The sequence below is a fragment of the Corvus cornix genome, chromosome 1A (assembly GCF_000738735.6).
Source record: "Corvus cornix cornix isolate S_Up_H32 chromosome 1A, ASM73873v5, whole genome shotgun sequence".
Lineage (NCBI taxonomy): Eukaryota > Metazoa > Chordata > Aves > Passeriformes > Corvidae > Corvus > Corvus cornix.
The window spans coordinates 1,023,370-1,044,607 of record NC_047057.1 but is presented as its reverse complement, the minus strand read 5'-3'; the positions used below and the strand labels follow the sequence as shown (position 1 = coordinate 1,044,607).

The 21,238-nt window shown below is 54.0% G+C and overlaps 2 protein-coding genes across 2 annotated transcripts; one reads left to right on the top strand and one right to left on the bottom strand.

Annotated features, from left to right (window-relative positions):
- Nucleotides 1–3,730: 3,730 nt before the first annotated feature.
- UCN3 (urocortin 3) lies at nucleotides 3,731–8,451 on the top strand. The gene is made up of 2 exons (XM_010410015.3): nucleotides 3,731–3,834; nucleotides 7,735–8,451. Exon 2 carries the CDS (start codon nucleotides 7,744–7,746, stop codon nucleotides 8,209–8,211), a length of 468 nt encoding a protein of 155 aa, XP_010408317.1. The 5' UTR covers nucleotides 3,731–3,834; nucleotides 7,735–7,743; the 3' UTR covers nucleotides 8,212–8,451.
- Nucleotides 8,452–14,867: 6,416 nt separating this feature from the next.
- TUBAL3 (tubulin alpha like 3) lies at nucleotides 14,868–20,906 on the bottom strand. Its single transcript, XM_019292226.3, has 4 exons — nucleotides 20,857–20,906; nucleotides 18,018–18,261; nucleotides 16,737–16,885; nucleotides 14,868–16,280 (listed from the first exon to the last, which is right to left on the bottom strand). The coding sequence occupies exons 1-4, from the start codon at nucleotides 20,857–20,859 to the stop codon at nucleotides 15,297–15,299; spliced, it is 1,380 nt and encodes a 459-aa protein (XP_019147771.2). The 5' UTR covers nucleotides 20,860–20,906; the 3' UTR covers nucleotides 14,868–15,296.
- Nucleotides 20,907–21,238: the final 332 nt, after the last annotated feature.

Here is a 21,238-nt window from a genome sequence, read left to right as displayed (position 1 = left end):
TGGGCTGTTTGTCCGGCTCCGTTTTGCACCTGAAACCACCTGGAAAATCCCAGCTGATCCCACAGAATTCCTCTGGAGAGCTCCTGGGCATCCCTTAGCCCACCCCCCCTGCAATTCCCAGACCTCCCCAGCCTCTCCAAAACCATCCCAGAAACCTCCCCAGGAATCAGGAAGCCAAGGAGCCACTCCAGAGCCGTGGAATCCTGGAAAAGCAACAAAACCCACCTGGAGGGAATGAACCTTTCCTGGAGCCTTTTCCAGTCTTTTCCAGCTGCTGCAGTGGGATCGAATCCGGGCTCTGGATGCAGGAAAAAGCGGGAGCAGCTCCTCTTCTACTCAGATCCTTGGGATAACAGCGGATTTCATGTTGGGACACAACATCAGGGAAAATTCCCGGAGCTTGTGTGTGGATCCAGGCTCCCTTCCCATTTTTCCCAGATTTTAGGTGTGTCCGTCCAACCAGGAATGTGCTGCCCACGTGTCCAGGTAGGTGCAAAAATCCCTTTGGAAAAGAGGCAGGAGATGCAACAGAGGGAAAGAAATAAAAACATTCCAGGAAAATTTGGAGGATTTGGGATTATTTTTCCTCTTCCACCACTTTTTTCCCCCCTTTTCCTTTGGAGGGAAAGCAGCGAAATCCAGGTTTAATTCCATGCCTGGAGACTTCCAGTGGAATTGGATCTTTGGGTTTGGCCCATGGGATTTTTGGGAATTTCCAAAGTAGCCCCAATCCGGTTCATCCCGAGGAGTTTTCCTGACATTCCATTGGCATCCAAAGCTCCGGGCGGATCTCGTTCATTCCCAGGAAGATGCAACACGGAGAGCTTTGTGTAAATCCAGGGATGCAAATCCCCTCAGAAAAGGTGGGAAAAGGGCAAAAAAGGCAAAGTAATCATTCCAAATTCCATGTTCTCGGCTCTTCTCTTCCCGTTGGATGGAGTTTTCCAATATTTGGCCACGTTGGAAAGAATTCCTGCATTTGAGCTGCTGGAAGGAGTGAAAATCCCCCCCGAATGGGGTTATGGGAAGAGAATTCCCATAAAATCCACCCAAATCAGCCTCGTGGCAGAGGAAGGATCTACTGTCAGATTTTAGGGAGATTGGGAATTTCCCTGGGAGATTCTCCTCCTTCCACAGCCTGGAAAACACAAATCAAGCCCTAAAAACTGGGGGGGAAAGGGACGAAGCCAAGTGGAAAAGCCCCTTTTGCCCCTCAGCGCATCCGTGTCCGACTCCTCCATGGAATTCTGGGGCTGGAAGCAGCGAACGGAATCTCCTGGGCCGGGAAAACTTCTGGGATTCAGGATTTTTTTTGTTTTCAAGGTTCCTGGGATGAAACGGCCCCAAATCCCAGATTTTCCCCAGCTGCTGGAGATGAAACTTTAATGAGCTCCAAACAATGATTCACTCCCGGAAATTCAGCTCCCGGGAAAGGAGGGGAAAGGTGGGAAGAGGTCCCGATCCTCCGGAATCCCAGGGATGATGGAGCCTCCTCACAAGCTGCATTTTTTATAAATTTGGGAGTTTCCAGGGAAACTTTTGGGAGTTCGAGGCCTCCAGGTCCTGTGGATGCCCCGGGATGTTCCTGGCTCAGCTCCCTCCTTCCCCAGGGATATTTTTATGGAAATTTCCCTTGGAAATAAAATTTCCATGCAGGAAAATCTCCTCTCTGCTTATCCCGAGGCAGCTAAAAAAAGTGGGATTTGCTTTTAAAGGGATGAACCAGGAAATTCCTTCTTTTTTCTGCCTTCTCTTTCCTATTTTTCCTTAAAAAAAACACCATGAAAATTCCATGTCAGGAGCATGGATTTGCATCCTCCAAGGACATTTCCCCTTCCCAATAAATCCAATTGTGGGGAAAGAGATTTGTTGGGAAATAAAACTCTGGAAAACAGCCCAGGATCTGATCTGGAGCTGGAAAAGTCTCCCAGTCCGTGCCCTGATCCTTTTCCCTGGAAAAAATCCCTCACACAGATTTTTCCCACCCAGCTCCTTGCATTGAAGTTGCCCTGGGGGGGTTTTTTTCCCAAAAATTCCTCCAAAATTCCAAGGATTTGGAGAACCAAATTCCCTTCCAGGCCTTGGGGAAGGAGGGAAACCAAAACCTCATTCCAGGAGATGGAAGCTCCAGATGGAGGTGGGAAAAGAGGGAATTCCTGGAGAGGTGGATCCTGATGGGGCTCATCTGGATAAAGGCAGAATTCCCAAGGTTTGGAGCAAAGGGAAGCTCCCACCATTCCCAGCTCAGACTGGATCCTCAGGGGCTGGATCCTCATCCAGGAATTCCCACAATTTTGGCTCCTTTTCTCCAGGCCAGGAGTGGGAACACGTCCCACCCTAAGTCAGAGCCCATCCCACCTCAAGGGGTTTCTCCATGGATTTTCCCCACTTTTAGCAGGATTTTCCCCATTCCCAGGGATAACTGCTCCCCTCCAGTGTGGCAACGGCTTTTCCAAGGAAGTTTCAGAGGAGCTTTGGATAATTTGGTCTTGGAGCCTCCAGGAGAATCCGGCCCAGCCACAAATCCGGGCTGGGACCCTTTGGAGGGACCCCGGAGACCCGAGTTCTTCCTGGGATGACATGGAAAAAATCCCTGTTCCCAAACCTCCATCCCCATTCCCAAATCTCCATCCCCATCCCTGGTCCCAAATCCCCATTCCCTCTTCCCAATTCTCCATCCCCATCCCCGTTCCCAATTCTCCATCCCCGTTCCCAATTCTCCATCCCCATTCCCAAATCTCCGTCCCCATCCCTGCTCCCAAATCCCCATCCCTGTTCCCAGTTCTCCATCCCTGTTCCCAAATTCCCATCCCTGTTCCCAGTTCTCCATCCCCGTTCCCAAATCTCCATGCCCGTTCCCAAATCTCCATCCCCGTTCCCTGTTCCCAAACCTCCATCCCCATCCCTGCTCCCAAATCCTGATCCCCATTCCCAATTCTCCATCCCTATTCCCAAATCTCCAAACCATGGGGATTTCAGGAAGTTCCTCTCCAACCAAACTGGGACCAGACCAGTCCTGGGAGCCCGGACTGGGTATTTTTCCCACCTGGCTGCTGTTTTGGGATGATCCCAGTTAATCCTGCTGGATTTTTAGGGAACTGGAGCTTTTTTCCCCTCATCCCACACCTCGTCCTTCCCATCCCTTTCCATTGCCACACCTGGGATTGTGCCAATAAATCCTGGAAGAAGTTCCCCAAAATTTCCACCTTCCAGCTGTTTCCCCTGCCTGAATGGGAAGAGAAAATTCCCTAGAGATGGGAAAACAGGGAAAACCCTTCCAAATCCCCACTCTTGGAATAAAACCACATCCATTGGGATAACATCAATCCATGCTGGAACCCCACCAGGCACCCTCAGAGCCAGAGAAACCTTCGGCTTTCAAACATCCCTGCCCCCAAAACCCCCGGCCCTGCTCCCTGGGGGAGAAGCTCCGCATGATCCCACAAAATCCCGGCACTGACGCCAGCCCCAATTTGGGGTGACTCTTCCCAGATTGTGGGATCCGACGTCTTTCCGCCCCCCCCCCCCTTTCCTGGTTTTTTCCCTGCGGATGGGGAGAGGCTCCGTGACGTCGCCAGCTCGCTCTGAGCTCATTTTAATGAAATCATTGCCAAACGAAGGCTCCACGTCTGGAATTACGACTCCAACCCCGTGATCCCTGATTTTTATAAATACACGAGGGAGGGGGAAAAGGTTTCCAGAGAGAGGGAAAAATATCCCAGCCCCTCTTCCAAAAATCAGGGAACAGCCAGGGAGAAGTTCGGGAAAGGCTCCGATGCCTCTTTCCTGGGAGTGATTCCACAGATTCCTTCCCATCCCATCCAGGAAAAGCAGGTGAGTGCCTGGATTTCTTTTATTCCCCAGCTTCACCTGCACAAACTTTAAATATTCCAGTGTTTTCTTGGGAAATCAGATTCCATGTTTTTCTTTTAAGGGAGAAAAAAAGCAGGGTAGGAAAAGCACTCCAAGATTTTTTGATACCGAGGGATTAAAAATTCCCCTTAATCCCCCCCCCCCCTCCATCCTAATAAAAACAAATTTTTGGGATTATTCCACCAATTTTGGGAAGCAGATCGGAACAGGCAGCATGGGAAGGGTCGGGAAATCTTGGGAATTTAGGGATACAAATCCCTGCTGGCACTGAAGGGATGGGAAGGAGAGCGAGGCAAATCCACCCCCCTGCCTCGAGCCCACCTGGATTTTGGAGCCCTGGGAATCAGCACCGGGAAAAACTCATCAGGGAAGCGGAGGCAGCGCCGGAGTTTTAAAAGTCTCCGGGTCTCATCCACAGTTTGATCCCAGACTTACTTTGGAATAGGGAAAAATCAGCTCCATCCCGGTGCTCCGCCGCCGAGGAGAGCCGGCAAAGCTTTTGATCCCGGTTTTCCAGAGCTGGAATGGGTCATTTTTCTCCTTGCAAGCCAAGCGGGAGATTTTGCAGGAGACACAAACGCTCCCGGCGGCTCGGCAGCATCCCGATAAAATTCCTGCAAAACGCTCCCGGGCATCCCAGCAATTCCCGGCTCCCGCTGGTCGCTCTCCGGCAGCGGCGGATTTAATTCCCATTTCCTCAGATCCACCGCGGGTGGTTTTTCCTCCTTTCCCTGCTTTTTTTAGCACGGAGCAAACCCCAATTCCAGCTTTTTTCCTGCTCCAATAAAAACTTCCTGGAATGTTGAGGCACAATCCCCCCGGGCAAAAATAAACCCGATCCCAAAAATCAGCTTTTCCTGGCTTTTTCTTCCCTTGCTTTCTGTTCCTTCTGCCGGGATATCCATCCCGGCGAGGACCAGGAATGGGTGTGGATGGCTTCAACCGCGTCTTCCCTTTGCTCAGCTGAGATTCCCAGAGTTTTAAGTGGGAAAAGCTGGAACAATCCCAGGAAAAGGCGCTCGATTCAGCCAGTGAAGGAGCTGTGGGGGAGAGGAGAAGGGGGAGATGCTGCTCCGAGATTCCAGAGAGGGCAGGAACATCCCAGGGCTCTTCCCGGAGCTTTTCCAGCTCTGGAAGGGCTTTTGGCAACATTCCCATTCTGCATGCGGCAGTTGGGAATCACAGAGTGTCCCTCGGGGGTGGGAAAAGCCCCGATTCCTGAATCCACACCCCGAGCATCCCATCCTGCAGGAGCACTGGGAATTTGCTGAGGGTGGAAGGAGGTGAAAAAGGGGGGAAAGGGGAATTTTGGGGTGGGAGGAATCTTCATCCTATTAAGCTTTTCCAAGAAAAATTAAATCCCGGGATGTCCTTGCTGTTCAAATCCCCGAATGTGCGATTTGGGGCAGGAGGAAAAGAGAGTTTGGGGTCTGGAATTATCCCCATGTGGAGTTGAGTGCCTGGGAAAGGTTTTCCTTCCTTGATCCTACAGCTTTCCCTGGATCATTCCACGGCTGCTGCTCCTCACCTTCCTCTCCAATCTGGATCCAGGGAAGGGTTGAGGATTTTGCCTGGGGAGCGCTGTGGGATTTTGGGAAGGGGTGAAACAGGAGGAAAAGAAGAGGAGCGGCTCCCTCAAATCCTGAGGGAGGATTGACATGGCCAAATTTTCCCTCGGGAAGAGGGAAAAGGGCAGAATTAAGGGAATAAACCTCCCAAATCTCTCCCCTTTTCCATGGATAGCAAAAAGCAGAGATAAGGGAATAACCCTGCCCAAAATCCCCACTCCAAGGAACAGCAATAAACAGAATAAAGGGAATAACCCTGTCCCAATTCCACCCTCCAAGGGATGGAAAAGGCGGAATTTAGAGGATAAAACTTCCCAAATCTCTCCCTTTTTCCATGGACAATAAAGGGCAGAGTTAAAGGGATAAACCTTCCCAGAATTTATCCTCCAAGGGAAGGCAAAGGAAAGAGTTAAAGGGATAAACCTCCCAAATCTCTCCCCTTTTCCATGGGTAGCAAAGAGCAGAATTAAGGGAACAACCCTGCCCTGATTCCACCCTCCAAGGGATGGAAAAGGTGGAATTAAGAGGATAAAACTTCCCAAATCTCTCCCCTTTTCCATGGATAGCAGAGTTAGGGGAATAACCCTGCCCCAATTCCCACTCCAAGGGATGGAAAAGGCAGAATTCAGGGGATAAAACTTCCCAAATCTCCCCCTCCATGGGTAGGGAAGGGCATTTTCAGGGATCCCAGCAGCTCCAGGGTGACAGATCCCGGGGCATGGATTGAGTTGGGGTCACATCCCCCATTCCCAGGGGCATCCCGAAGACACCCTGGAGCCATCCCGCCCCACAACATCCCATGGGAATGAAATTAGCAGCTCCCAACCCCAAAATCAAGGATGGAATTCCAGCCCCAGGTGAGGTCCTCGCATCCCTGGGGACTGGCCCCAGCCAGGAATTGCCGTGCGAGCCGCTGGCCACAAGATGGGGCCCGAAGATTGGGAATACGGGCAGGATTCCAGGCGCTTGGAGAGCCCGCGTGGCCTCGGGGCTTCTTGGGGACCCTTTTCCATCCTGGGAATGGGCAAAAAGTCCCACGGGAGATCCTTTGAGAGGTCAGGTGGAGATAAAGGGAGATGGGGAGGGTTGGTGGAGCAGGACGGGATCCAGGGATTTACAGCCCCAAAAATGGGCCAAAAGACCCCAAAAAACCCCCAAAATGACCCTGTTTCAGGTAGGAAGTGAAGCTGCTGTGGTGTGACCTTGGAGGTGCCCCCAGGTCCAAAGGAAGAGGGTCACAGATGGGGCCTGTCCTGGATCCAAGGGGGAGGAGGATCCTGGGGCTGGAGCAATCCCGGAGCAGCCAAGGCCGGGGCTGGAGAGGGGACACGAGTCCATCCCACGGGTCCATCCCACGGGTCCATCCCACGGGTCCATCCCGCGGGTCCATCCCACGGGTCCATCCCGCGGGTCCATCCCACAGGTCCATCCCACGGGGTCCATCCCACGGGGTCCATCCCGCGGGGTCCATCCCACGGGGTCCATCCCACAGGGTCCATCCCACAGGTCCATCCCGCAGGGTCCATCCCACGGGGTCCATCCCACGGGGTCCATCCCACGGGGTCCATCCCACAGGGTCCATCCCACGGGTCCATCCCACAGGGTCCATCCCACAGGGTCCATCCCACGGGGTCCATCCCACGGGGTCCATCCCGCGGGTCCATCCCACGGGTCCATCCCACGGGGTCCATCCCGCAGGGTCCATCCCACGGGGTCCATCCCACAGGTCCATCCCACGGGGTCCATCCCACGGGTCCATCCCACGGGGTCATCGTTCCCACATCTTTTTGGGACCGAGTGGGTTGGGATGGGCTTGAGGAACATCTCTGGTGGCTTCAGGGTGAGCAGGTGGAGACGCCACCTTTGCAGCAGCTGGTGGCAGCCATGGGCGCTCCGAGGAGGTGGAGAGGGATCCATGGGGATCCCCATGGTCCAAACCGGCTCTCCTGCAGCAGCCACGGGTGTTCCGTGAAGGAAAGGCCAAATCCTCCCCTCCATGGAAGCTCCATGGAAGCTCCATGGAAGCAAAGGCCAAATCTTCTTCTCCATGGAAGCTCCATGGAAGCGAAGCTCCGTGGACATCCCACCTCCCACCAGCACCCCAAAACCAAGGGCTGGGGGTTGCACCCCAAGGCAATTCATTCCCACCTGGACTAGAACCCGTGAGGTGAATCCAAGAGCGTAGGGCGGGGATTTTAGGGATTGGGAAGGGATGAGGAGAGGCTGGATCTCCCCAGGTCCCACGGGAAGCTCACAGCCCTCTCTGCCCTCCCCTCGGTGTCTCCACGGCCAGGCCACCGCAATGTCCCACCCCAGGCTGCTGCTCCTCCTCATCCTGCTCGGAGCTGCCGGGACCGGCCGGGCCCTGAGCCTCTCCAACGCCGCCTCCATCTTCAGCTGCCTCAACGTCGCCCTCTCAGAAGCGCAGAAGATCCATCCCGAGGAAAACGCCGTCCTGGAGAAGCGCGGCTCCGAGTCGCCGTCCCTGGAGGAGGCGTCCGAGGAGGACGGGGAGGAGGCGGCGGAGGAAGATCTGGGGAAAAGGACGTTCCCGGGGGAAGGCCACTACAAATACGTGTCCCAGGCACAGGTGAAGGGCAAGACCTACCAGAACCGGGCCAAGAGCGACCGGCGCACCAAGGTCACCCTGTCCCTCGACGTCCCCACCAACATCATGAACATCCTCTTCAACATCGCCAAGGCCAAGAACTTGCGGGCCAAGGCGGCGGCCAACGCCCACCTCATGGCCCAGATCGGGCGGAGGAAGTGACTGGGCCACCCCGGGCCACCGCCGGCGGGGACTGATGGCCACGTGTGACATCAGTGTTGTCTATTTTTGACCCATCGAGCGACCTCACGTTCATCTCCCTTCTCCCCCTTCCCTCCTCCCCGATCTCCCCTGTCTTTCCTTCTGGACATTTCCATGCGCAGGGAAGAGGTTCCTGTCCCCAGCAGGGCAGAGGGGACGCGTCACCCGGGAAGGTTTCTGATTAAAGCTGAGATCTCTGGAGTTTCCAATGTTTTGTTGTCCCATCTCCTGCTCTGGGTTCTCCGTTGGGTCCGTAGGGATTCCAAAACCTCCCCCAGCTCATCCTCATGGCGCTGTCCCCACCACAGCCCTCCCAAGTCCCACCACGAGCTGTCCCTGCACGCAGCCACCAATCCATTGGGAAGGGAAAAGGACAGGGACAACCTCAGCAGGGATTTCCCAGCTCCTCCTCCTGCGTTTTCCCGGAGTTTGTCACCAGCACCTCCCCACCCACACAGCCCCGGTGTCCTCAGACTGGCCCTGGCCAGGACCACCCCATGGCCCCAGGTGGCTTTGGACCCCAGGAGCCGCAGGTGCCACCCTGGGTCTGCCCACAAATCCCAAAGCTGTCCCCACTTTTCCACTGCTCCAGTTTTCCAGCCAGTCCAGCTTCAGCTCCTCATCCACAGACCGTCCATGCTCATCCCGCTCTTTCCCAGCCTCCCCTGAGCCCCAGCTCCCCACGTTCCCACCCTTCACCTTGGAATATTTATCCCATCTTCTAAACCTTTCTCTCCACCTCTCAGCCCAGCTGAAATTCCACCTCTTCCCTCATCCCTGCACGCAGCAGGTGTGGGAGATGGAGAGAAATTTGGGAGAGAATTTTCGCCCTTTTTCCCCAGGAGATGCTCACCAAGAGCAGCAAATGAGGTCCCACCAGCCCCATCTGGGACATGGCCATGGGGAATATTCCAGGTGGGACATCAAGGGACAACCAGGACAAATCCTGCCCTCCATGGAAGCTCCATGGAAGCAGTGACGGCCTGGAGGGTCATCAGAGGGACAACGACCTCCTACCTCAGCTCCGAGGGTGCACGGGTGGGGGGGTGGGATTCTTCTCCCATTGCAATCTGCTGGAATCTTGGATTACATGGATTTTTATCCCAACAAATTCCTGGTGTTCTCATCCAGCAGGACATGGGCATCGTCCCCATTTTCCATCCAGGGAAACTGAGGCACGGGAAGAACAAGGTCCATGTCCGGTTGGGGGTTGTCCAGGTGTCCCCAGGTTTTCCAGGCCCAGCCATTGGGATGCTCAGGGATGTGCAGAGAATCCTTGGAAGGAGGGACAGAGGGATTTGCTCAGAGCTGAGGGAGAAATCCCTGCTTTGAGCAGAAAATTGGGAGAGATTTTCCACTGGGAGCTCCGGAGAAGCACTGGGCCGGGTTGGGAACAGGATTTTCCCCACCACCAGCCCTGCTTGGAATCCTTTCCCAGCTCCTGGTGGGACAAGGAGAACGTCCCAGCCCTGTGGGAGAGCCTGGAAATCAAAACATGGCCCATCCTGGGAAATCCCACTGGATCTTCCCTCTTCTCCCCTTCAAGGAAGGTAATTCCCAGGGAAGTGGGAAGGGATGAGTCGAGGGATTTGCTGGAGCCAGGCTGAGCTGAGCTGAGGCAGGGACAGCTCTTATCAGCTGATAAGGAGTGATAGGGAAGGCAGGGGTGGATCCTCCCTTCCCAGCTGCATCCCAGTGGGAGAGTCCCACCCACACCTGGACAAACCCTTCCCAAATTAATCCTTCCCAGGGACCAGGGGTGCTTGGAGGGGCCGAACCACCAGCAGATTTCCCAAGGAAACGGGATGGGAATAGGAGCACTGGAATCTCCACCAACACCCACGTGGGGCTGGGAGCATCCAGAGCCAAGGCTGGAGCACTTGGGAAGGGCAGCGTTGATGTTTGGGGGGATTTATGGAATTCTGTAGGGTCCAAGGGAAAATTCCGGCCAGGATTCAGCCTTTCCTGCCTTTTCCCACAGGGATGAAACCCAAACTCTCGGTCTTGCACTCGGAGCTGTTGCTCGCCGAGACCAACGCATCCTTCTGCTCCCCCTGCTGGATCCCACCCGGCCAATTCCCAATCCTTCCCCCCCATGGATCCCATCCAGCCAATTCCCAATCCTCCCCCCTGCTGGATCCCACCCGGCCAATTCCCAATCCTTCCCCTCCATGGACCCCACCCAGCCAATTCCCAATCCTTCCCCAGGCATCCAGCTCTTCCCTGGCCTCCAGGAATCCCCTCATCCTCCTTTTCCTTCTCCACGTGCCACCATTCCAAGGTTTTTTTCCACATTTTCCACTCCCATCACAGCAAATCATGGGTGCTGAAGGGGTTCAGACATTCCCAAGGACTGCAGGATCCTGGATGCCATCCTGGGATCAAGGAGGATCCAGCTCCACGTGGTGAGGGAAGGATTTAGGGACTGAGCCAAAAATACATTCCCATTATTTGGGGAATACATGGGAAGAGGTGCCCACGTTCACATCCATGGGGTTTTGGCTGGAAAAACCAAGGCAATTCCCAGCAGTGGCCAGGACAAGGAATAGGATGGATTTGCAGGGAATTACATCAGGAGTCCTGGAGCAGGGGGTGAGATGCACTCGGAGGAACCCTGGTGGAATGAAAGCCCCTTCCTGGAATGCCTGCCCCACTCCTGGAATGTCCTGTCCCACAGCTGGGATGTTCCTGGGATTCCTGCCTGCTCTGGGCCGGCCCAGGTGGGGCTGGGACCACTTATCCCGGGATTTGAGCCATTCCCTCCAGCCAGGAGCTCCTCATGGATCCCCCTCAGCACATGGCTTGGAGATGGAAAGTCCCGAGGATGGTGAGAACATTCCCCAGATCCCAGCCCCAGCTCTATTGGCTGCTGGATGGGATCTGCTCCATGTCATTCCCGTGCTTTTCCTTTGGCTCTCCCTCCATTCCATTCCTGACCTGTTTTTAAGGATTTTCCCCAGGAACAGCCTCATTTCCTGCTCTCCTCAGATGATCCCAACCCTTCCGCTGAAGCCAAGCAAGGCTTGGGACAGACCAGGAATATCCAGGGGAACCAGACCACGAGGTTTAATCATTCCTATGGGGCTGTTCCCACATTTTAAGTCTGGATAAGGTTTTAAAATCCCTTTTTCCAGCCTCGTGTCCAGGAATTCCTTGATTTCATCTGTGCTGCGTGGAAAATAAAACCATCGTCCACCTGCCATGGGATTGGTCTCACTGGTGACTTCAGTCCTGGCTTTATCCCTTCTCCCACAGCTGTTCCAGGTCTTCCAGGACATCCCTAATCCTGCATCTCCGATGGATTTTTTTATCCCTATTTCAGGGAATGGACATTCCCTTTGGAAGTGGGATCCAGCTCCATGTGGCTTTGGCTCTTCACTCTCCACGGCCTGGGGTCGGGGAGGAAGAGGATCCAAATTTTGGGATTATTTGGGTTCAGGGAACTGGAGCTGCCCTGGAGCTGGCACATCCCAAATTTTCATGGCTCCAATGCTGGAAGAACCATCCCAACCCCAGGAGCCCCATCCTGCAATTCCTGTCCATCCCAGGAGTTTCAGCCTTTGGAAAATGAGGGTGGAAAGCAGAAATCCCATTCCCAGCCCTGAAGGTTGCAAGGGAAGTTTGGGAAATGAGCTTTATCCTTTAAACAAATAAAGACTAAAAACTGGATTCCCCCTCCCCCCCCCAAAAAAAACCCCAATGAAAATAATTTTCTTGAATCCATGGAAAGTCCTGATGGGCGTTTTAGGGCAGCCAGTGCTGGGTGAGGGTTTAAAAGCCAAAAAACCTCGGAATTCCATGGATTTGCAGGAGCAAATCCTTTGCAGCACCTCCATTTCCCACCATGACATTCCCTCCTGGAGCCAGAATTCCCGGAGCCTTTGCCAGCAGCAGAGGACACATTTTTGCGGTCCCTGTGCCCTCAGGCACCACCTCACCCACGAGAGCCTCAAACAGCTCCAGGAGAGCATCATTCCCGTCGTTCCTGTGCCATGATCCAGGGGTTTTAGGGATCTTCTGGACAGGTTCAGGTTCGGTGTTCCCACTTCCAGCCGGGTGAAGTCTCCCCGAAGGACAAGGGCAGCGGATTTGAGGGTGTCCCAAGAATATTCCATCATCCTGGCTGGATCCTACAGCCACGATACCCACAGCTCCTGAGGATCCAGCTCCCAGCCGAGCTCCCAGGAGAGGGAGGTTGGAATTGTCCCTTCCCAAGCTTCTGGAGCTCCGCTCTGTCCCCTCCTCTGCCAGAAGGAGGTTGGAGCATCACTTTTAATTAAGGAGGCTTTTCCCAGCTCCTAATCCTGCAGCCAGTGGGGCTGGAAAGAGGCACGGAAAAACCTCATTCCCTCTCCTGCCCTCATCCCAGGGCCAGATCCAAGGAAAAGGGCAGCTGGAGGCGAGGCAGCTCCCGGGAGCTGCCACCTCGGTGACCTCCCACCTCCAGGAGCTCTGGTGAGGAGCGGCAAGAGGAGATTGGGATTTAAATCCACCACCCTTCCCTCAGGTTGCTTAGACATTCCCGAGCCAGCCCTTCAGTTACAGCCTGAAGGATTTTTTTCCTTGGATATCCCTGCCAGCTGCTTTTCTTGGATCGCTCGCAGCGAGGGGAGTCCCCGGAGGAGGGATAACCCCGCTGCAATCCAGGGGAAGGCCGAGGTCAGGTTCAATCCCCTTTTCCAGCTCCTTTGCAGCTTCCAGGGATTCTTGCATCACGTCTGGGGAGCAGCCATCCAGCAGCAGGAGAGGGAAGGAATGTTTTTAGGGAGACGGGGAGCTCAGGCACGGTTTTACGGGAGGCAGACGGAGCCAAAGTGCTTGAATTCCCACCTCAATTCCAATTAAACTTCCAGGCGGGGCCAGCCCTGGCAGCAGGACAGGGATTGCTTTAGCAGGAATGAGTGGCTGAAGGATTCCTTAAGGAATCGCTGGCGAAAGCATGGAAGAAGTGGATTTCATCTAGAAGCAAAAGCGTGACAAAGCTCCTTGGCAAAGTTCACTCGGCAGCTTTCACCGGCTGGATAAAGCGCAGGGAAAAGGCAAAATAAAACCCAAATTTGAGCAATCGAAGAGTAAAACCAAACAAAAATGAGCACTGGGGAGGTTGGGACTGGGAAAGGGATAAAAGGAATAAGGGAGATCTTCCCATGGAATCCTGAGGTCCCCCTTAATCAAACTGAGCCCCTTCATCAAGAGTTTGGGTTTAAGGGCTGGAACCTTTCAATTAAAAAATTAAATTAAAATTAAACCCCTTAATAGCACTTAATTAAGGGCCTAATTAAAACAATTTCACAAGAGGTCCTGTAGGACTCACTATCAGCACAACAGTAACTCAGTGTCTTAATTAGGAATATCATGGAATTAAGAACAGTGGATGGGCTGGAACAGGGATGGGGACATTCCTGCAGGCTGGAATTTTTTAGGAGCAGCTTTGCTATTCCCAGCTTGGGAAAATAAAGCCGGAGTCGTTCCATGCGGATTCACTTCTCGTGGAGAGAATTGGAGGTTCCAGCTCCCCAAAAACCCTGGGATTTTCCCCAGAATCCCTCTCCTTCCCTTTCCACGGTGACTCTGGCTGTGGGACGGCAGGAGCAGCTCCGTGCTGACATTCCATAGGGATGGATTTCAGTCCCGGACGATGACATCAGCCCCAGATCGCAGCTGATGGTTTTCCAAGCTGCAGCAGCACCTGGCTGCACTCCTGCCCTGGCTCTGGGATGGCTCCGAGTGGGAATGCTGCTTCTCCCATCGCTGTCCCTCCCTTTTCCAGGTGGGATCGAAGCAGTGGCTTCCAGCCCCAGCTGTTTGTGGGAACGGAGCCACCAGGGAAAGGTGAAAGCCACGCCTGGAGTCGCCTCAGGGGACAATCAGGCATGGGGGCTTTGCGGTGACAACCTTTGGGGTGGCTCAAGGGACCTGGACCTTCCTGGGGGGCCACCTCCAACCTGGTCCTGCTGTCACCAACCCTGGAATTTCAGGGCCACCAAAGAACAACTGGGATCCTTCCACCTCCTGCTCCAAAATATCAGACACAGCAACCTCCCTTTCCCTCTCCCCATTCCTGGCTGGACCTGGAAACTCCTCAGGGGACAATCAAGAACAGGAGCTTTGGGGTGGCTCAAGGGACCTGGACCTTCCTGGGGGGCCACCTCCAACCTGGTCCTGCTGTCACCAACCCTGGCCTTGTAGGGCCACCAAAGAGCTTCTGGGATCCTTCCACCTCCTGCTCCAAAGTATCTGACACAGGACCCTCTCCCCATTCCTGGCTGGCCCTCCCCACGCAGCATTTGGGGAATATTTCCCAAATCCCCAACCACCAGGCAATGCCTGAGCCTCACCAAAGATGGTGAGGAGGCCAAACCCCACCACAAAGTGCTCCCCACTACTCCAAGTGATTCCCTGATCCCAGCCAGGGAATTCCCTGCCTGCTCTGGGAGGGGAGCAGAGCAGCATCCAGCTCCAGGCAGGAATTCCCACAGGATATAGGACACTTCCCTCACAACAACAATCAGGGCTGATGGCTCTCACAGCACACCCTTATCAGCATTTGCTCTTCTCCTCAGGACACCTGGGAGCAGGAACCTCCCCACACAACCACACCGGCTGAATCCAAGGAATTCAGAGCTAAGGAAAAAAACGTCTTTATTCATATACAAAAAGCCAGGTGCACAGAAGGTTACAGGCACGTTTCTAATCCAGAAGTGCTTTTACAAGGAAAAGCCAGAGCGAGAGTTTGCCATTCCAGCCAAAGCGGGCAGCTTGCAACGTTCCCTGGATTAGGAACCGGGATCTCCTGGCTAGGCAGGATGTCAGGCTTAAGTCAGGCCCTATTCAGCTTCACTCATCAATAAACAGCAGTGGGATAAAGCTCAAGGCACCCAGGCTACAGAGGAGCTCTGGGAGCCCAAACTATGCAAGCAGGGAAGGTTTAATACATCAAACAGTGGCATCGAGGTCCAGGCCGATCCTTCGGCACCTCCAGGCCCTCGGGACCTTGGCATAGAAGGTTTGGATTCCAGCTGAGGTCAAGACCAGGCCGCAGTTTGTCAGTACTCATCCTCATCACCCTCATCCTCCTCTCCATCTGCCGAGTCCCTTCCGACCTCCTCATAATCCTTCTCCAGGGCCGCCAGGTCCTCCCTGGCCTCGGAGAACTCCCCCTCCTCCATGCCCTCCCCCACGTACCAGTGCACGAAGGCCCGCTTCGCGTACATCAGGTCAAACTTGTGGTCCAGGCGGGCCCAGGCCTCGGCGATGGCCGTGGTGTTGCTCAGCATGCACACGGCGCGCTGCACCTTGGCCAGGTCTCCCCCGGGCACCACCGTGGGCGGCTGGTAGTTGATGCCCACCTTGAAACCAGTGGGGCACCAGTCCACGAACTGGATGGTGCGGCGCGTCTTGATGGCGGCGATGGCGGCGTTGACGTCCTTGGGGACGACGTCGCCGCGGTACAGCAGGCAGCACGCCATGTACTTGCCCCGGCGAGGGTCGCACTTGACCATCTGGTTGGAGAACTCGAAGCAGGCGTTGGTGATCTCCGGCACGGAGAGCTGCTCGTGGTAGGCCTTCTCCGCCGAGATGATGGGGGCGTAGGTGGTGAGCGGGAAGTGGATGCGCGGATACGGCACCAGGTTGGTCTGGAATTCGATCAGGTCGACGTTGAGGGCCCCGTTGAACCTCAGCGAGGCGGTGACGGAGGACACGATCTGCCCGATGAGGCGGTTGAGGTTGGTGTAGGTGGGGCGCTCGATGTCCAGGTTGCGGTGGCAGATGTCGTAGATGGCCTCGTTGTCCACCATGAAGGAACAGTCGGAGTGCTCCAGCGTGGTGTGGGTGGTGAGGATGGAGTTGTAGGGCTCCACCACAGCTGTGGACACCTGCGGGGCCGGGTACACTGAGAATTCCAGCTTGGATTTCTTGCTGTACTCCACAGAGAGGCGCTCCATGAGGAGCGAGGTGAAGCCAGAGCCGGTGCCTCCTCCAAAGCTGTGGAAGACCAGGAAGCCTTGGAGTCCACTGCACTGGTCAGCCTGCAGCAGAACATTGGATATTTATCCCAAGGACTGGAAAACTAGCCCAGGAAAATGGACATTTATCCCTGTAAGGACTGGGATAACCATCCCAACACTGGACATTTATCCCTGTAAGGACTGGGATAACCATCCCAATACTGGACATTTATCCCTGTAAGGACTGGGATAACCATCCCAAGTAATACAGCACGAAATTCTGCTCAGAGCACTCACTGAGCATCTTAAGCCCAGTTTTAACGATAATTATCTGGGTTTAGGGCAAACACACAAATCCAGGGCCTTTCCCGAGCCCCAAAACAAATCCCAACAGCAGCAACAACCCTCAGACCTCGCCTAAAGATATTTTTTTCATTTAAGACTTTTTTATTTTAACACTTCTACCTCAAACTCCAACTTTAATTGTATGGTCCAAAATGTGTTCTTTTAAACCCAAATCTGGTGCTTTCCCCTCACCATTTTGCGAATCCTGCTGAGCACGGTGTCGATGATCTCCTTGCCAATGGTGTAGTGGCCGCGGGCGTAGTTGTTGGCAGCGTCTTCCTTGCCACTGATGAGCTGCTCCGGGTGGAAGAGCCCGTGGTAGGTCCCGGTCCGGATCTCATCTGCACGGAGGAGGAGAAATCAGGGAGAGCAGAACACAGAGGAAGGTTCTGGGTGAAGCATGACAAGAGCAAAATCCATGGAATGCCCACCAGGAGGTCATGGCGTGGTTTGGGAAGCATTGTGGGAATAATGGAAGGGGTAGGAATTAACTTGTCCTACCATAACTCCATCTTCACCGCACAGCTACCCTGAAATCCTAAATTAATCTGGTTTAACGAGCGAGGACACCGCAATTCCAGCGTTTTTGTGGGATTGGTTACCACGGGCAGCTCGTTCCAAAGCACCTGGAGGAGTCTGGAAGCTCCACCTCCATCCTCTGCTCTCCAGCACGGATCGGAGACAGACAAAGCCTCCAGTGTTGACATTTCTGCCTGACCCAGCTCCAGAGGGTTTTGAAATCCTCTCCATCCCAATATCAGACACGTTTCATCATCTCCTGGCTCACTCATTAAGTTCTCCATTTAAGACCTTAATGAGGTGTCTAAAAATTAAGCAGCACCCAAACAAAGGTCTGCAGTCCTTTCATTAGAGCCACTGAGTCACATCCCAGATGGAAAGACAGGAGGAGAAGCCTGGAAGGCAGAAGGAGGTGGTTGGATTGGGAGTCATTTCCAAAGAAAAATTGATTTTCTGGGAAGACACCTCAAACTGAGGTGCCACAATTTGGTCAAACACCCAGAGATCCCCGAGGGAGCTGGAAGGAGAAGTGGAAATCTTTTAGAATCAATCAGGTTGGAAAAGATCTCCGGGATCAAGTTGGCCAAAGAGGAGAGCCAGCTCCCACAAAACCACGGAATGTGTGGTGCCCCTCTGCCCCAAGGTGCTTTGGGGGTGGCATCAGGACCAGCTGTGCCACATCTGGCCGTGGGATGGTGGAATTCAGGCCAGGACCACCAAGGCTGATAAATCCAGGTCCCTTTCCACCTGCTGAAGGTCCCAAAAGGGGGGGGAACAACAAAGCCAACTCAGTGACAACCACGGATTTGTCCCTCCCGGTCCCTTTGGAAGTGTAAATTCCATTAGCTTCCAAAGGCCGGACCGGAGCAGAGGAGTGGGAGCAACAGGACCCCATGGAAGAAGGCTCGGGAACCATGGATAATGATGGCACCACACCCAGAATCCTGGTTTTACCAATGACAGTGGGCTCCAAGTCTATGAACACCGCCCGGGGCACGTGTTTGCCAGATGCTGTCTCACAGAAGAAGGTCTCGAACGAGGAATCCACTTGCTCGGAGTTGGGATCCATGGATTTCACCTGCTTGGAGCCAGGAATGGTCCCATCGGCCTGGATGCCGTGCTCCAGGCAGTAGAGCTCCCAGCAGGCATTGCCCATCTGCACTCCGGCCTGCCCGATGTGGATGGAAATGCACTCCCTCTGGAAAAGGGAAACGGGCAGTTTTAGACATCCTGCGGATCGGGGATTCCAGCCCCCACAGCTCTCCTTGGAGCCAGGCTGGGGATGATGAGGGAAACAGGCGGCTTCCGCCCACCGCTGGCAGCTGGAGCCGGGATCAAACCGGGATCTGTGGAGCGGCATTCCTGGGAAAGGCTCTCCCAGCCCAGGGAAGGAGGAAGGAAGGAGCTGATGGCTCCATGCTGGGGCAGGAAGCAGCTGAGCAGCGCCGGCTCCTCGGAGCCGCCGTCAATCCCCCACATCCCGATGGGATATCAGGAACAGCAGCTCCAGGCTCTTGACCCCGAAAAAAAACTCAAGGAGAAGCCAAGCTTGGAAAACCCTAAGCCAAGCTGGAGTCACAGCAGGAAAGAGGCTGGAGAAAACAGGGATTGCCCCGGGGCAGAATGAGGCCCGGCTGACTCCCGGGAGCGGCTCCGAGTCCTGATTTATCCAGGTCATCTCCAGCAGCCTGGGACTCCAGGGAAGCGCCGCAGGGGCCGGCGTCTCCCGGACACTCCCTGGGCACTTCTGCTGGATGTGCTTCCCTGGGTAATTGGCATCTGCTGCTTCCAGCACCCCGAGATCAAAGCCAGGACAGAGCCTCCCGTCCCAGCTCCCAAGCCGAGAATCCCAATTATTACCGTGTCCGGCATGGGGCAGTGCTGCTTCCCAAGGGATCACCGGGAAAGGGAGCTGATCCCACCTGGGAATGACAAGGAATGCCGCTGATCCCATTATTTGTGGCATCCACTGGCTCAGGTCTTATCTCACCCAGAGCTGGGGTCTCCACAGGTAAGCCAAGCTTAGAGGGGGGTGGTGGGAACATCCTGGGATGGTGGGAACAGCTGATCCCAAATCTCCAGAGAATGCACGACCATCCAGGGAGTCTCCAGAAGACTCCAGCTGGACATCCCTGGGCACCAACCACTTGTGGCAGGAAAATGACTCAACACAACTTCTCCATCTCGTCCTCCAAGCACGGATGTGCCAAGATTTTCCCATCCCTCAAGCAACTCCAAAGGCCACCACACATCCAGGATAAGGCAAGGCAAGGCTGGACCATTCCTGGGACACAGAGACACCAACCCTTTATCCAGAGCTGCCTAAATCCGCCCAAATCCCAGCGTGGGCTGAGCCCCCGAGTTCTGCGGGGTGTGGAGGCTGCCGGGATCACGGGCTGCAGGGATCGGGAGCTCTCGGGATCGGGAGGTGCAGGGATCAGGGGCTGCCGGGATCACGGGCTGCAGGGATCGGGGATCCCATTCCTGCTCTCCCGCTGATATTTGCACTATGTGGGCAATGCTGGCTGCCCCGGGCGCAGCCCTCCCAGCAGCGTGGTTGCAATAGTTCCCCATCCCAGTTTTCTGTGCTCAGCGCCGCAGCCGCTTCCCAGCTCTTCCCTGGGACAGCTGCTCCGCTCCCAAAACCCCATTCCCAGCACCTGCTGCACAGGGAGCACTGGAATTCGCAGCCCAGAGCTCAGCGACTGGGAACAAAGGGAAGCAGAAATGAGAAATAAAAAGCGGGAGCTGCCGCAAGGGAAAAAAGTGCAGCGGTTTATTGGAAGTTTTCCCTCACTTCTCATATATTCCAGAGGGGGTTTTTTGGAGCTCCCAGCTTTCCAACATTTGCATCCAGCTCAACTGCCTTTTACAGACTCTGGCTATAGGCAGCCTATTGTTGTCCAGCTGATTTTCCCATCGGGAACACCATGTAAATATTTAACTCTTTTACAGCCAGGCCAGACCAGAATTCCACAGATTAAAGGAAAAGTTCAAAGCTGGATCCCTGGGAGCCACTTTGAAGTTTTCTCCCATTTGCAACCAGCAGATTTTTCCACCGAGTTGCTCCTTTGCATCCACCAAAAGCTGCCAGTTGGGATCCTCTTTCCCAAAAAGTTTCAGCTGGATCAGCCAGGAATGCTCAGGATTGCAGATTATTTTGTTTTTTAGTTCTCCAGCTCAACCCACTTCAGCTTCCCAGCTGCAAACTCTTTGGAGCGGGGATTCCATGCAAAAAACTACAAGGAAAGGTGGATTTTATCCATTTAATATCTAATTCTAAAAGTTTAGAGCAGACAAAGGCAACATGGCAGCTCATTCCTAAGGAAAAACCAAAAAAAAAAAAAAAAAAAATCCTAAAGGTTGTGCTTGTTGCAGCACATTGGGAATGTTAAATTTGGGGGGAAAGGGGCAGCAGGATCAAAAATTTAAATTTTAATCCGTAATGGAGTTGAGTCGAGATATGCTGATTCCCACCCCCCCCCAAAAAAAAAAAAAAAAAAGAAAGAAACCCCAACTTTGAAAAGAGCTTCCCAACTTTCCAGACCCCACCTCAGGAGCTGCAAACTCCGAGGGAAAAGCACCGAGAGGCCGCTCCAAGCACATCCCTCATTTTTCCCTTATAAGGAGCAAAGCCTGAATCAATAACCCAGAAGGTACCGAGCGATTCCACAAAGCTGCTCCGAAGGAGCATCCCCCGGGAGAAAGGAGAGGGCAAAGAAGGGAATTCGGAGCTCAGAGCCCTCGGGAAAGTGGGAAATATTGGGAATTGAGAGACGAGACATGCTCTTACCATGGTGAGGCTGGAGCCTGGCTTAGATCTAAGCAAAACAGCTGCTGCCCCTGCCTCTCCCTGCAACTTTATAGCCCAGGAAGCTTTGACTCCACCTGAATATAAAGAAGCTTTCTGCAAGCTTAAAGGAGCAGAGCTCCTTTTCCTTCCATCCCGAAAAAAAATCGGGATCAAATCCTGCCCAGCTCGTGGGATTTCTCTGATTAAGGGCGGTGTAATGTGATTTTTTTGCTTTTTTTTTTTTTTTAAGGGTTTTAACTGAGCAGAGGGGGGAAAAAAGTTGATTTTAAAGTTTGGGTTTAGCTCGAGTTGGTTTTAAATAAGGCGATGCTGGAAAACTTTGTATATTCCCACATAATTCGTTTTATCCAGAGGGAATAAT

Excerpts from the sequence above, each read along its gene's own strand:
- UCN3 (XM_010410015.3), top strand. The coding sequence starts at position 7,744 with ATGTCCCACCCCAGGCTGCTGCTCCTCCTCATCCTGCTCGGAGCTGCC.
- TUBAL3 (XM_019292226.3), bottom strand. Across the intron at positions 16,886-18,017 it reads CTTGGAGCCCACTGTCATTG|ATGAGATCCGGACCGGGACC; the intron begins GTAAAACCAGGA and ends TCCTCCGTGCAG. Across the intron at positions 16,281-16,736 it reads TCAGCAGGATTCGCAAAATG|GCTGACCAGTGCAGTGGACT; the intron begins GTGAGGGGAAAG and ends GTTCTGCTGCAG.